Consider the following 13,423-nt stretch of genomic DNA (forward strand, 5'->3'; position numbering starts at 1 on the left):
TAAGCGTCCTGCTCCCCAGAGCAGCCTTTCACTGTCAGGAGTTTGTTCCAAAATAGAGCTTTAAGAATTAATGAGCCCGTAGCTGATGGAGGGCGGCGCAAGCCTGCATCCTCCTACCCAGGCTGTGTCAGCACTCCCCACAGCTCAGGCCATCTGGAGATGACCGGGACCCTGCTGCGAATGAATTCAGTGATAGCCCCTGACCAGCCAGCCCCTAGCAGGCGCCTCTGGGGAGGCGCCCCTGCGAAGAGGAGGACTGCTTCCTCCCTCCCTTGTCTTTTTGACTCTTCCCAGGCCACTTTGCCAAGGATTGTTTCATGCAGCCAGGTGGGACCAAGTACTCTCTGATACCCGATGAGGAAGAGGAGAAGGAAGAGGCAAAGTCAGCAGAGTTGGAGAAACCTGACCCCGAGAAGAATTCTAGAAAAAGAAAGAAGGTGAGTGACATCTTGCTTTACTTTTATATGTCTTTCTCTGAGCTTGATTGGAAATGTACTATTGGCTGAGAATAAACCCCTGTGGTCTCTCCACTCAGAAAGACTACGGAACATTTTAGGTATGTTCTAGCCTCTTTTCTGAGTGGTAATAAATATATCTAGGTGGGCACATATGCATATAAACACGAAGTTGTGGTACTAATACTAGGTATTGTTGGTTTTCTCTGGTTCGTTTTCCATTCCACAGTTGATACCTGTTGTGTGGCCTTTGTTGTCGTCCCCTGAGTGTACCAGCGCCTTCCACTTCCTCCCTGGGGCGCAGCTCCCTTGGGCCCTCCTCCCTGCATCTTCTGTCTCCGGCTTTGTTACTGGGAAAAGGCTGCCCTTGGGGCCCCAGATGGATGGTTGTGGTGAGGAATATGTTCATCACAAGGATGTTGTGCACGTCATACACCTTCTGTTTTTTGGCTGAAAGATGATCTTGGGGTTGGGCAGGGGGCTGGTTTGGTTTCAGGTTTGAAGGGTGTCTAAGGGTCATAGTTTTGGGGTTCCACAAATATCTACTAGACTTAAGTTTGGTAGTGTAGTTTATTTTCTGTTCATTTTGCTAACTAAAGTATTTTCTAGTATTCTTAAGTGCTCATCAAAACCCTTATTCAATAGTATATAATAGTCTACACTTGGTATGTGTAATTATTTCTCCATTGTTAAATATTTGAACTGCTTCCAACCTTAATCTTTAGCCTAACTCGTTTGCTTTTGGATACATTTCTAAGATTGCTGAATTAGGGCATTAAGTTTTTGGTATATTTTATCAAGAACCTTCTAGAAAGTATTTACCTGCCCCGGCAGTACATAGGAGTGCCTGTCTCTGAGTTCTGCCTCCTGTGTTTACTACAGGGCAATCCAGAAAGCACACACTTTGGTAGTCCAAAAAGAAATAGCACATTTGTAGTCTGTTGCATAGCAAGGAAATTAAGACCGAAACAAAAACGATGATATAGTTGGATAAGTGGTTGTTTAGGCTATTTTGTAGTGTTTTTCTATCAGTGACAACTTACTGGGGTTTTGTTCTTTTAAGCTTTGGGAAACTTCCATTGAATGGCTTTTGTGTGTGTGTGTGTGTGCCAGACATTGTGCAAACCTAGGAATGCAAAGGATAAGATAAGGTCTTCCCCTTAGTGGGTATATCTGCACCTCAAATATTTCTTCATTTATAGGTGAGAAAAGGGGTTCCTGGTACCATTCAAAAAATTAAGTGTATGAAGAGAATAATCATTAACTTATATTTTATAGATTTAGCTGTTGACTAATACTTTCTCCCTGGGTAATCGTATCCCTCATAAGACTCTAGCTGCTTTGATAACTTCCATTGTCCTGTGTAGTTTACCACAGGTGCCTCCAACTTTAGCCCAGAATGATACCTAAATTTAAGCAAACTTCAGTTTCATTTCCAAAGTAAGATTCATATTATCTTTGATAACAGGGATTTTGAAATGCCCAACTTCTAAAAATAAGATAGGAAGTACTGACAGTTTAGTGCTGAATTCATTTCTTTTAGAATATTGAACTAGCCTAGAGAGTTTTTAAAGTATGTATTTGCCCATGGCCCACTACCCCAGGCTTCTCCCTGCCCCTTAAGTACCCATTCCTGCATCTGGCTGCTGCTCTTTATGTCACTGCCCCATCACTGGCTCTGGCTCAGTGTTGGAGTGCCCAGGGCTCTTTAGATTCCCTTCCATTCTATACCTACCTTCTCCCTAGGTAACCTCACTCTAGCCTAGGGTTTTAAACACAATGTGTGTGCTAATGACTCCCAAAGTAGTGTCTACATCCTCCTTTTTGTCCAGATCTGTAGTTCCAGTTCTGACTTTTCCTCCGGAGCGCCACCTTCAGACTTCAGACTGCTTGACTTCTGTGTTTGTCTAATTAGCTACTCTCAGAAAACAAACACCACACACACACACACACACACACACACACACACAGACACACACAGACACACACACACACATGGTTTTCCTTCCTAGAACCATCTCTTTTCAATAAGCAGCACCAGTGGAAATCCAGGAATGACCCGTTACTCCTTTCTTCCCCTCATCTACCATATTCCATCTGTCGGTCTTTGCTCAAAGGTTACCTTCCGAGAGCCTCCTTTTCTGATTACCCTGCTTAGAATATTGAGCACTCAGCCATGGGGCGTGCTTCCGTGTGTGAATGTCACCTCCTCTAGAAGGTAGTGGAGCGTGGGGTGTAAGAAAATGGGCTGTAGATCAAGCAGCCTGGGTTCCTCTCTCGGCTTTGCCCCCTCCTGACTGTGGGAATGAGGCCAGTTACTCAAGTCTTCTGAGCCCGAGTCTTCCCATTTATGAAATACAGATAGCACCTACCTCATAAGGTTGTCATGGTGAGGTGATGCATGTAAAACTAAGCCCAAGGACCGACATGCAGTAAAGGCCCAGTGAATGTCTAGCTACTAGTAACTACTGGTTAAGGGCAGATGTTGTGTGGTCAGAGAGACTGGATTCAAGTAGAGTTTGTCATATAAGCACTCTCAGCCTCATCAAGGGGAAGAAAGCACACGGGAGTCCCTCCCTCATAGCCACCCTGCTGGACTGAGGGGGACTGCCCCCTGGGTTTCCAGGGCTGCGATCCTGACGAGCCTCTGAAGGCTGGCACTGCAGACCTGTCTGGAGGCCCTCTGGAGGGGCGTGTGGAGCTCTGCTGTGAACATCACAGCCTTGAAGCCTCAAAGCGCAGTTCTACTCTGCGTAGGCGGTCACGAGGAGTCCGAGTCAACTTGGTGACAACACTGAGTGCTCCGTAAGTGGCAGCGAGTACTGTGATAGGAGCCCTGGTGGCACAGAGGTTTAAGCACTTGAACCCACCAGCTGCCCCAGGAGAGGGCGATGTCTGCTTTCCCAACCCTGTCAGCAGTTGGTTCTAAGACTCACCAGGAGTTGCAGTTTGACACCATGGCAGGGACTCTGGTTTTTCAGTGCTGTTATAATTACCACCTAGCTGTGAAGCTATTGTTGGAGAGTTTGTATCTCTTTTAAACATCTAAATGATCATTTCTTTAGTATCTATAGATTTTTATCCTTATCTGAAAATATTAAAATCATTTCCTTGGTGTAGATTTCTATCTGTGATTATTGTGTGCAAACAGAATAAGAGCATTCTAAATGAGTTAAAATCAGGGAAGGTGTGCTCCAGAGTTCTATCTTCTCACCATACTTGTTCAGTCTGCTGAGAAAATCTTCAGAGAAGCTGGCTTATATGAAGAAGAATGCGGCATCAGGATTGCAGGAAGGCTCATTAACAACCTGCGCTATGCAGATGACACGACTCTAGTTCCTGAAAGTGAGAAAGACTTAAAGCACTTGTTGATGAAGCTCAGGGATTGGAGCCTTCAGTGTGAATTACAACTCTGTGTAAGGAAAACCCAAATTCTCCCAACTGGACCAGTAGGAAACCGGATCTACAGAGAAAAGACTGAAGTTGTCCAGGGCATTTGTCTTCCTCAGATCCACAATCAGTGCTTACATGGCAGCAGCAGTTACCAGATCAAAAGGATGAGTTTTATTGGGTAAATCTGCTATGCAAGACCTCCTGAGAGTGTTGAAAAGCAAGGATGTTACTGTGAGGTACACCTGACCCAAGCCATGGTATTTTCTTTTTTATCATTTTAGTGGGGGCTCATACAACTCTTATCACAATCCATACATACATCAATTGTATAAAGCACATTTGTACATTCGTTGCCCTCATCATTCTCAAAACATTTGCTCTCCGCTTAGGCCCCTGGCATCAGCTTCTCATTTTTCCCCCTTCTCCCTCGCTCCCCACTCCCTCATGAACCCTTAATAATGTATAAGTTATTATTTTGTCATATCTTGCACTGTCTGACTTCTCCCTTCACCAACTCTTATGTTGTTCGTCTCCCACTGAGGAGGTTATATGTAGATCCCTGTAATCGGTTCTCCCTCTCTACCCCACCCTCCCTTGACCCTCCTGGTATCACCACTCTCACCACTGGTCCTGAAGGGATCATCTGTCCTGGATTCCCTGTGTTTCCAGTTCCTATCTGTACCAGTGTACATCCTCTGGTCTTGCCAGATTTATAAGGTAGAATTGGGATCATGATAGGCTGGGGGTGGTGGTGGGGGAGGAGCATTTAAGAACTAGAGGAAAGTTGTATGTTTCATGGTTGCTACACTGCACCCTGACTGGTTTGTCTCCTTCCACTACCCTTCCTTAAGGGCGTGTCCAGTTGCCTGCAGATGGGCTTTGGATCTCCACTCCGAACTCCCTCTCATTCACAATGATAGGATTTTTTGTTCTTTGATGCCTGATACCTGATCCTATCGACACCTCGTGATAACACAGGCTGGTGTGCTTCTTCCATGTGGGCTTTGTTGCTTCATCTCACATACTTTGGGCACGTTGTCAGGAGAGACCAATCCTTGGAGAAGGACATCATGCTTGGTAAAGTAGTGGAGCCGTGAAAGAGAGGAAGACCTTTGTTGACAAGATGGATTGACATATGGTTGCATTGATGGCCTCAAACGTAAGAATCATTGTGAAGATGGCATGCCTCCAGGCAGTAGTATTTCATTCTGTTGTACTTAGGGTTGCTATGGGCTGGAACTGACAACACAATTATTGTTAAGTGCCACCCAGTCAATTCCGACTCATGGTGACCCCACAAGAACTGCCCCAGGGAGTTTCCAGCCTGCCTTAGCTTTCTCTCTGGGGACATTGGTGGGTTCACACCATTGACCTGTCCTCTAGCAGCCAAGTGCTTAGGGTTCTTTTATCTACAGTTCTAGGTTAGTGTGGCTCTTGGTATTCTGAACATTTAAGAGGAGATTAATACTGTTTTAATTTATATTTATTTTAGTAGCAAGGCCAGCTGCCAGATTGTAACCAGATTCTATTTGTGTGTTCCAAGTATAACTCTTCCTCTTTTACTCTCTTAAGGGATAGAGTTTAGATCTTACTCTGAGGGTCTTTGGTTGAGCGTAGCACACCTAATGAAGTTTGTTTTGTTCCTTTTGTTTCCAAAGTTGCTTTGATATATGTACATCTGTCACTTCATCAAAAAACTTAATGAGGATCTTCTAGGCTTGCTTAGTCATCCTATTATCCATCGTCTTTCACTTCTTAGGGGACTGGCTTGATAAACCAAGCAGTGATAATCATTGTACCTCATTACAGCTAAAGTGCCACCGCGCATACGAACCGCCAGCTCACGAGCCTTCTTTGATTAAGATGGGCTCCAGGAGGTGGAAAACGTTAAAGCTTCTCCCTGCGGCCCACCTTGTCTACCAAGATCGCGCCCAGCAGCACTGCCCTTTCACCTTACTGAGAATGTCTTCATTACTTTTGACGGCTTAGACTTGTGTAGCATTTAAAGTTGGTGAAGTCCTCTCATGTGTGTTTAATTTTCTTCTCCTTTCTACAATCCTGTGAAGTAGCCGGAGGCGGCACGGTTGTCCCACGTTTGACAGCTGAGGGGAGGGGAGGGGCGAGTCAGAGAGGGTAATTGGCGCCTCTGGAATCACACATCTGGAGTTGAACTGACAACCAGGTGTTCACATACCAACTCACGGCGATCTTCTGCTCACTGCACTCCTGTCACCCGTCCCTTTGAGTCTTCAGTTATTTCGCTCACTGAGAAATGTGTATGGGTCCCTAATCATTTTCCTGGCACAATGTCAGAACTCATAGAGTCACTTCCTGTCACTTTCTGTCCCCTGGTCCTCTTACCAGCCACCGGACGTTATTTATTGATCTGATCGGTTGACAACCGCAAATAAAAACTTCACATCTCCAGTCTGTTCCCTTTCTCCTTCAAGATTTCTGGCTTTCCTGACCAGCAAAAAATTTACCTGCGATCGATATTTTGGTGGAGTATTGTGCGTGGAGATTCAGAGGCCTCTTCCATCAGTCAGCCCTGGGGTCAGTGTGGGACTGAACTGAGCCCTTTCATCTGAAGGGAATGCCGCCAGCAGTCCCTGTTGCCAAGTCGCTCCAGGGTTAGCCGGGATTCCCGACCGTGGAAAGCCCATGTGATGAGCCGCTGTCATGAAATAACAGTCAACACCTGCGTTCGATCAACTAATAGCACGAGGACAGAGAAGCAGCCAGGTGCAACTGGTGGCAAAGGACAGACAGCGTTTACTCAATCTAGTCCGCGCTTCCAAAATGGGAAGGCAAGTAGAGCCAGACAGCTTCCCAAGTAGAGCCAGACAGCTTCCCATCCCTCATGTTTCCTGCTAGAAGGAGAGATTTTGGTGGTTGGGCTTTTGCCCCCACTTCTTCACAAGGCTCTTCTGGTACCCTGGTTCTGCCCCCTTCCTCTCCCACCGGCCCACCAGGTATCCTCCTGTTAGCCAATCGCATTGGTTTTTATTTCCTGGACTGTGGTGCTGTCTGAGTTTTGCCCCTGGGTAAGGGCTGCCCTCTTGATTGTAATGTGCTTGACTGTTCTCAGGAGTGTGAGTGTCCGTCTTTATTCCGCTTCTAGGCCTGGCTATTGTTTGCCTGAAAGTGGTAGTGAATTCCATTCCAGGTTTGAAGAGTGCTTGAGAGCAGTGTGACCAAGTCTCAGGAGCCCCACCAGTGTGTCTAGTAGTGAAACAGCCTCGTCTTCTGTGACTGCGTTGAGTTTTGTCCTACATTACTATGCCACGCTCTCAGGACCTGCAAATGTGCTCTCTGCGAGAGCGGTCCATAGGAACAGCCAAGCGCCCTCTAGTGTCGGCCTCGGGGACTGCAATTTGCCTGGCCCATAAGTTCTTTGGACTAACTATGTTTACATGTCTTGGATTTCTTCACTCTGCTTTGCTTTAGGTGGGGAGAGACCAATACTTGCATGTTGGATGGCCGTCCATGAGCTTTTAAGATCCCAGCCACTGCTCGCTGAAGTAGGCTGTGGAGCGTTGTCTTTGTGGCCTCTGTTATGCCAGCTTACTTTATCCTCCGAGAACATGATCCGGAGCCCCCAGGCCCAGTGACTTACTCCCTCAGGGTGATCGGTCAGACCACGAAGTTTTACACGTTTGCCCCTGTATGTTCTAAAGACCCTCTGGCAGTTAGTGGTTACACATTGGGCTGTTACCTGCAAGATCAGCAGTTTGAAACCACCTGTCCCACGGAGAAAGACAAGGCGTCCTACTCCTGTGCAGAGTTTTAGTCTCAGAAACTTACGGGGCAGTTTAGTTCCACCCGGTCCTATAGGGTTGCCGTGAGTTGTCATTGGCTTGATGGCAGTGAATTTGGTTTGGGTTTGGTATATATACCTTCCCACGCCTTTTCAGACGACATGTTTTTCTAAATACCTGCTGCTTGCTGTTGCTAGAGAAGAATGGCCAATGCGAACCCTTTAAGACAGGAGAAGGTGGCATGTTGAGGGGCCAGGAACCGGCCAAGGTTAAATGAACGATGTCACTTCTTCCAAGTACATGATAAGTACGAAGGAGTACCCATAAAAACCTGGAATTGTGCTGGGCAGAGCGGAGCTTTCGCAGTCTGCGCTTTCCCCACTACGCCAGCGTCAAGCAACGTGCTTTGCGTTAGTGCACTCAGTGGTGTTGCCTGGGAAGGTTCTCTGGTCACAGTGAAGTTTTTCATGGAAGCCATTTTCACTTGAACCTTGATTTTTTGTGATCACCGATTTAAGGAAACAACATGTGGCTATGACATTTTGTTTCCTGCTTGGGAAAAATGCTGCAGAAACAATTGTGATATTGAGCACAGCTTACAAAGACCAGCTCACTATGGGAAAAACTCAAGTTTACAAGTGGTTTTCTTGTTTCAAAATATTGATTGATGACAAACCTTGTTCTGGACATCTGTCAACGTCCCGAACAGACAAAAATGTCTATGTGTAGTGTATTTGGAGTTCATTCCACCAGGTCAGACTGTTAATCAAGCTTTCTCTTTAGAGGTTCTGAAAAGATTACATAGCTGTGTGTGACAAAAAAGGTCTGATGTCTGGCAGACAGGGCTCTGGTTTTGCCACCATGACAATGCACCTGCTCACGCAGCCATCTCAGTACATCAGTTTTGGGTAAAACACAGCATGCCTCTCTTGCCCCACTCACCTTACTCACCTGACCTTGCTCCATGCGACTTCTTTTTCTTTCTGCAAATGAAGAGGACTTGAAAAAGCAGCAATTGACAAAGTAGAAGAGGTGAAGAAAAAAACAAGATCCAGACAGACAAGTTTGAAAGATGTTTCCAAGCACTGAGTCACAGACTTGACCTGCATTACGTGTAATGGAGAGAGAGAGTACTTTGAAGTGATAGATTGTTTTGTAAAAAAAAATTAAATACATAGCTTTTAGAGAGGGGTGGGCTAGGGGAAGTCCAGTTTTTTTGGGGGGGTACCCCTTCATATGCTCTGACTACCTGTGAATGGACAGACTTTATAGCCACTCCTTACAGAACGGGGAGATCTGCCCTCACCTGTGGAGTAATAGGGACTGACCCCTACAGCTGCTCAATCCTGAAGAAGCATGGGCCAGCATCATCGATTATCGTAGTGGGCCCCCCGCCTCTTTTCATCAGACATAGATATATTTAATGCATGGCCAAAAATCTAGACTGCATCGCTGGACTCATGGCTATTCAGTTTCTGTCACAGTTTTTGCCCCAATATCTGAAAATTGCCAGCCGTTTTTATTGGGCAGAATCAGAGGGAGAAGAAACCATGTTGTGACTAGAAATGGGATATGAAGTGGCTGGATTTTTGCAGTGAAGGAAGACCTCAGTAATCTTGCCCTGAACTGTGCTTTGGGCTGTGGCCTCTTTGACTTATCCTATGCCATCACCGGTCTTCGGAGTCATGGCTGTATTCTAAGGAAGCATGTGCCTCAAAGATCAGGCTGACCACTGGTCATGAGGCAGTTTAGCGATATTGGATCCAGTGTTCTCCTTTTAATGTGACTACAGTACTTCAACGCTCTCCGCTCTGCCGTTCTCACAGGAACAAGCAGGTCACTCACTGCCATCCATCAATGCCAACTCATAGTGAGCGAGTAGAACTGCCCTCTTGGAATTTCCAAGAGTGTAACTGTTTGGAGGAGTAGAAAGCCCCATCGTTCTCCCACAGAGCATCTGGTGGTTTCAAACTGCTGACCTTGCAGATCACAGCCCAATCTCTATCCACTATACCACCAGGGCTCCTAGGAACAAGAATAGAAATGACAAGAACAGGAGGGGAAGGGGAAGGTCGGGGGGAGAAAGGGACAACCGATCACAATTATAGACATATACCCCCCCCCAGGGGGATGGACAGCAGGAAAGTGGGTGAAGGGGGACAGTGGGTGGCATAAGACATGAAAAAAATGACAATTTATAAATTATCAAGGAATCATGAGGGAGGGGAAGAAATGAGCTGTTGATACCAAGGGCTCAAGTAGAAAGCAAGTGATTTGAAAATGATGGCGACAACATATGTACAAATGTGCTTGACACGATGGATGGCTGGCTGGCTGGCTTGCGATAAGAGCTGTACGAGACCCCAATACAGTGATTTTTAAAAAACGAACAGTCATTCCTTGGCTCCAGGACTGGCCCTGGCCCATTAACTAAAGCACTCCCTCTTACCTGGTTCCTCTGTGGAGAGCGGAAGCCGCTGTCCTATTCCTTGAATGTCCTTGATTTCTTTCCCGTGTGCCCTTGACTCTTCAATACGTGCTGCACTTACACCAACTAGTATCTCTTGAGTTTTCCTCCCTGACTAAATAATTTGTTCCTAGAAGACTGTGAGCCCTGGTTTCTGGCCTCACTCACTGCTGAGACGAGGCAATGGTGTCCCTGGTCTATGGACTGGACTCCGTGGTGAGGAGTGAATGTCCCCTTGCTTGATATAGTTGGGTCCAGTGTGGAGGGGACGGTGCCAGGCTCCGCTGAGCGGGTTGACTTTGCCCCCGGCGCCTGCATTGTGCCTTGTGCCAGTAGGGTTCCTTATTTGCCCTGTTCTCCATATCACCTAAGCAGCCTTGAATGAAACTATGGTGCTCCAAAGTGCTCTGTATTCATCAAGTTCAGTAAATATTTGAGAGTTGATTGATAAACTTTTCTTTCTTCTGGGTACTGTTCTTTCTAAGTTAGGATAAGCTAGTGCCGTAAGGTAAGTTCTAACCAGAAACCACCTCTGTCTCACTTCCAGAAAGCATAACTGAATATATGCTTGCTTTTCAGCGAAACCTATGCATTTTTGCTGCGAGGTGCAAAATTAGGTGCTGCCTTTGAAAGACCAGGTTAGACAACGTGCCCACTTTGTGACGCTGCCTGAATCTACTCCAGGCTTTGCACAGGTTTATTCTGCTTTGACACCCCCACTCCTGCTAAGAATTGGGCTTTCTACTGCAGATCGACCGCAGCAGCACCTCCTGCTCCACAAGGGCGCTAGGTGCTTGCTTTGGTGTTCATGAGAGTCACCTGGGAATCCTGTCCAACTGAAGATTCTGACTCATTAAATTCCTTCCTTCATTCAATACAAATCCTCAGCAGGGCGGTGAACCAGAGTGAACCATCTTCAAGCCTTGGTTCTGTTTCTTGTGTGATCTTGAGCAAGTCACTTCATGTCTCTGAGATGAAGCTTTCCGCTCTGAAAGTGTCAGGATAACCATGCCCACTTTGTACATCTCTTGTGAAGGCTGAAGACGCACAGCCCTACTGTGTGCTGGATGCTACCTCAAATCCACCTGTAGCCGTTGGGCATAAGGCTGAAACTCCCTACAGGGAGAAGCCCAAGGGCGTAGAACTGACAGATCTTGGACTTTGGTCCCGATCTCTTGCCTTGAAGGGGCCTGCTGAATGGTGGCCTGGAACTACCATATACTTAAGATTTTAATGCCCTCCTGGCTTCATTTTGACACGCATTAATCTGTTAGGCATTCATCTGCTATTGTGAATGAATATTATTGGAAGATTTGCCCTATCACCAACTCCTGTTATTTATGTAAATAGGGTGCAATCACTTAAGAGTTTAATCTGTACAAGGCAACAATTCATGTATTTCATAGCTGCCTTATATTCATATAATTTCCTTTCTCAACAGTTTCAAATTCTATACCATTAGCTAAACTAATGGCACTAGCAGTGCATACTTCGAAACCACCAGCCAGCTCCACAGGGGAAAGATGAGGCTTTTTCACTCTCTGTGAGTCAGCATTGACTTGATGGCAGTGGAAGTGATGCCCATGTTGAGAATATTCTGTAACATAAAATGACAATGATGTCTCTCTATATAAACAACTATGGATGGATACATGAATGGATTTTGAACTTGCACTTAATTCTAGCCCCAATCTAAGTTCTTATGAAAAGGCTTGCTTGATGTTTACCCTTATGAAGAGATCACTGAAGATACGGATGTTATAGCTAAGTGTGGTGAAGGCTATCAGAAAGAATAGCATCTGAGATCTTCAAGGCTTGCCTCAAACAAGCAGCCATCTAATAAGTGAGGTGTCAACCAAGTTCACGTGGAAGAAGCGCATCAGCCTGTGTGATCCAAGGATTGTAAAATACCATCATCCAAATCCAGAGGAGAGAATGGTGTCAGAGCTTAAACGGTGCACACCTGGTTTGCGGGCTGCGGATGACAGTGGAACCCACACTCCATGTGCAGGATCCACACACAGGTGAAGCCTCTGATGAATCCCCACCGGCCCTAGTCGAGGGGTGTGACTCGCCCCGTTACCAGACATGGTGGCCGCCATAGTTAAGTCACAATGTAATACCACTCCATCTCCCTTTTGACGTTTAGAAGCGGTTTCCGTTTTTGAAAAAGGGAAGGGGAAATGCACAGGGATGAAGCCCCTGGTGAGTCCTCTGTGACATGACCGTGGGTGTGAACAGCCTAGCTATCATGTAGAGCACACTGGAAAGTTGATTGTTGTAGGAGCAGTTAGGTTAAAATTTATCACCCTATTATTTGATTTTCCATATGATCTATTTAAAGTAGTTCTAGTTTTTAATAATTTCTGTTTTCTTTTCATTTGAGGTTTTTGAAAATCTGTTTCCTTTATTCTTAGTTTTTGTTTGTTTGTTTTTAATGTTTTCCTGTACATGAAATCCAGGATAGGCAAATCTATAGAGATGGTAACTGGATTAATAGCTCTTTGGGGGCCTGGCAGGGGAAGTTGAGGGGAAACGAGAAGCTAATGATAGTACAAGAATGAAGAATATGATCAAGGGCAATGTAACCGAGAGGAATTACTGAAACCTGACTGAAGGCTGAACATGATAGTGGGACAAGAGGAAAGTAAAAGGAAATGGAGGAAAGAACTAGGAGGCAATGGGTATTTATAGAGGTCTAAATAAATGCATGTACACATGTAAATGTATTTATATATAACGATGGGGAAATGGATCTATGTGCATATATTTATAGGTTTAGTATTAAGGTAGCAGATGGACATTGGACCTCCACTCTCAATGCAAGAACACTTTGTTCTATTAAACTGGCATTCCATGATGCTCACCTTCCCAACACAATCACTGAAGACAAATGTGTGCATAAGCAAATGTGGTGAAGAAAGCTGATGGTGCCAGGCTATCAAAAGATATAGCGTCTGTAATCTTAAAGGCTTGAAGGATAAACAAGTGGCCATCTAGCTGAGAAGCAACAAAACCCACATGGAAGAAGCACACCAGCCTGTGTGATCACGAGGTGTTGATGGGATCATCAGGTATCAGACATCAAAGAGCAAAAAATCATATCATTGTGAATGAGGGGGAGTGAGGAGTGAAAACCCAAGCCCATCTGTAGGCAACTGGCCATCCCCTTACAGAAGGGTCATAGGGAGGAGACAAGCTGGTCAGGGTGCAGTGTAGCAACGATGAAACATGTAACTTTCTTCTAGTTCTTTAATGCTCCCCCCAACACACACACACACTATGATGACCAGGTAACCTACAGAAAAGTGGGTGAAGGGAGCCATTGGTCAGTGTAAGACATGAAAAAA

At 45.6% G+C, this 13,423-nt stretch overlaps 1 protein-coding gene across 2 annotated transcripts in view; it reads left to right on the forward strand.

Moving 5' to 3' along the window:
• Positions 1–13,423, forward strand: part of ZCCHC17 (zinc finger CCHC-type containing 17) — a 79,131-nt gene that overhangs the window by 58,728 nt on the left and 6,980 nt on the right. For both annotated transcript variants that reach the window (XM_075553323.1, XM_075553328.1), the window contains one exon: positions 295–437. In XM_075553323.1, the coding sequence (XP_075409438.1) occupies positions 295–437 (143 nt within the window). The remainder of the gene's footprint in view (positions 1–294; positions 438–13,423) is intronic.

This window comes from Tenrec ecaudatus, chromosome 1, assembly GCF_050624435.1.
Source record: "Tenrec ecaudatus isolate mTenEca1 chromosome 1, mTenEca1.hap1, whole genome shotgun sequence".
Lineage (NCBI taxonomy): Eukaryota > Metazoa > Chordata > Mammalia > Afrosoricida > Tenrecidae > Tenrec > Tenrec ecaudatus.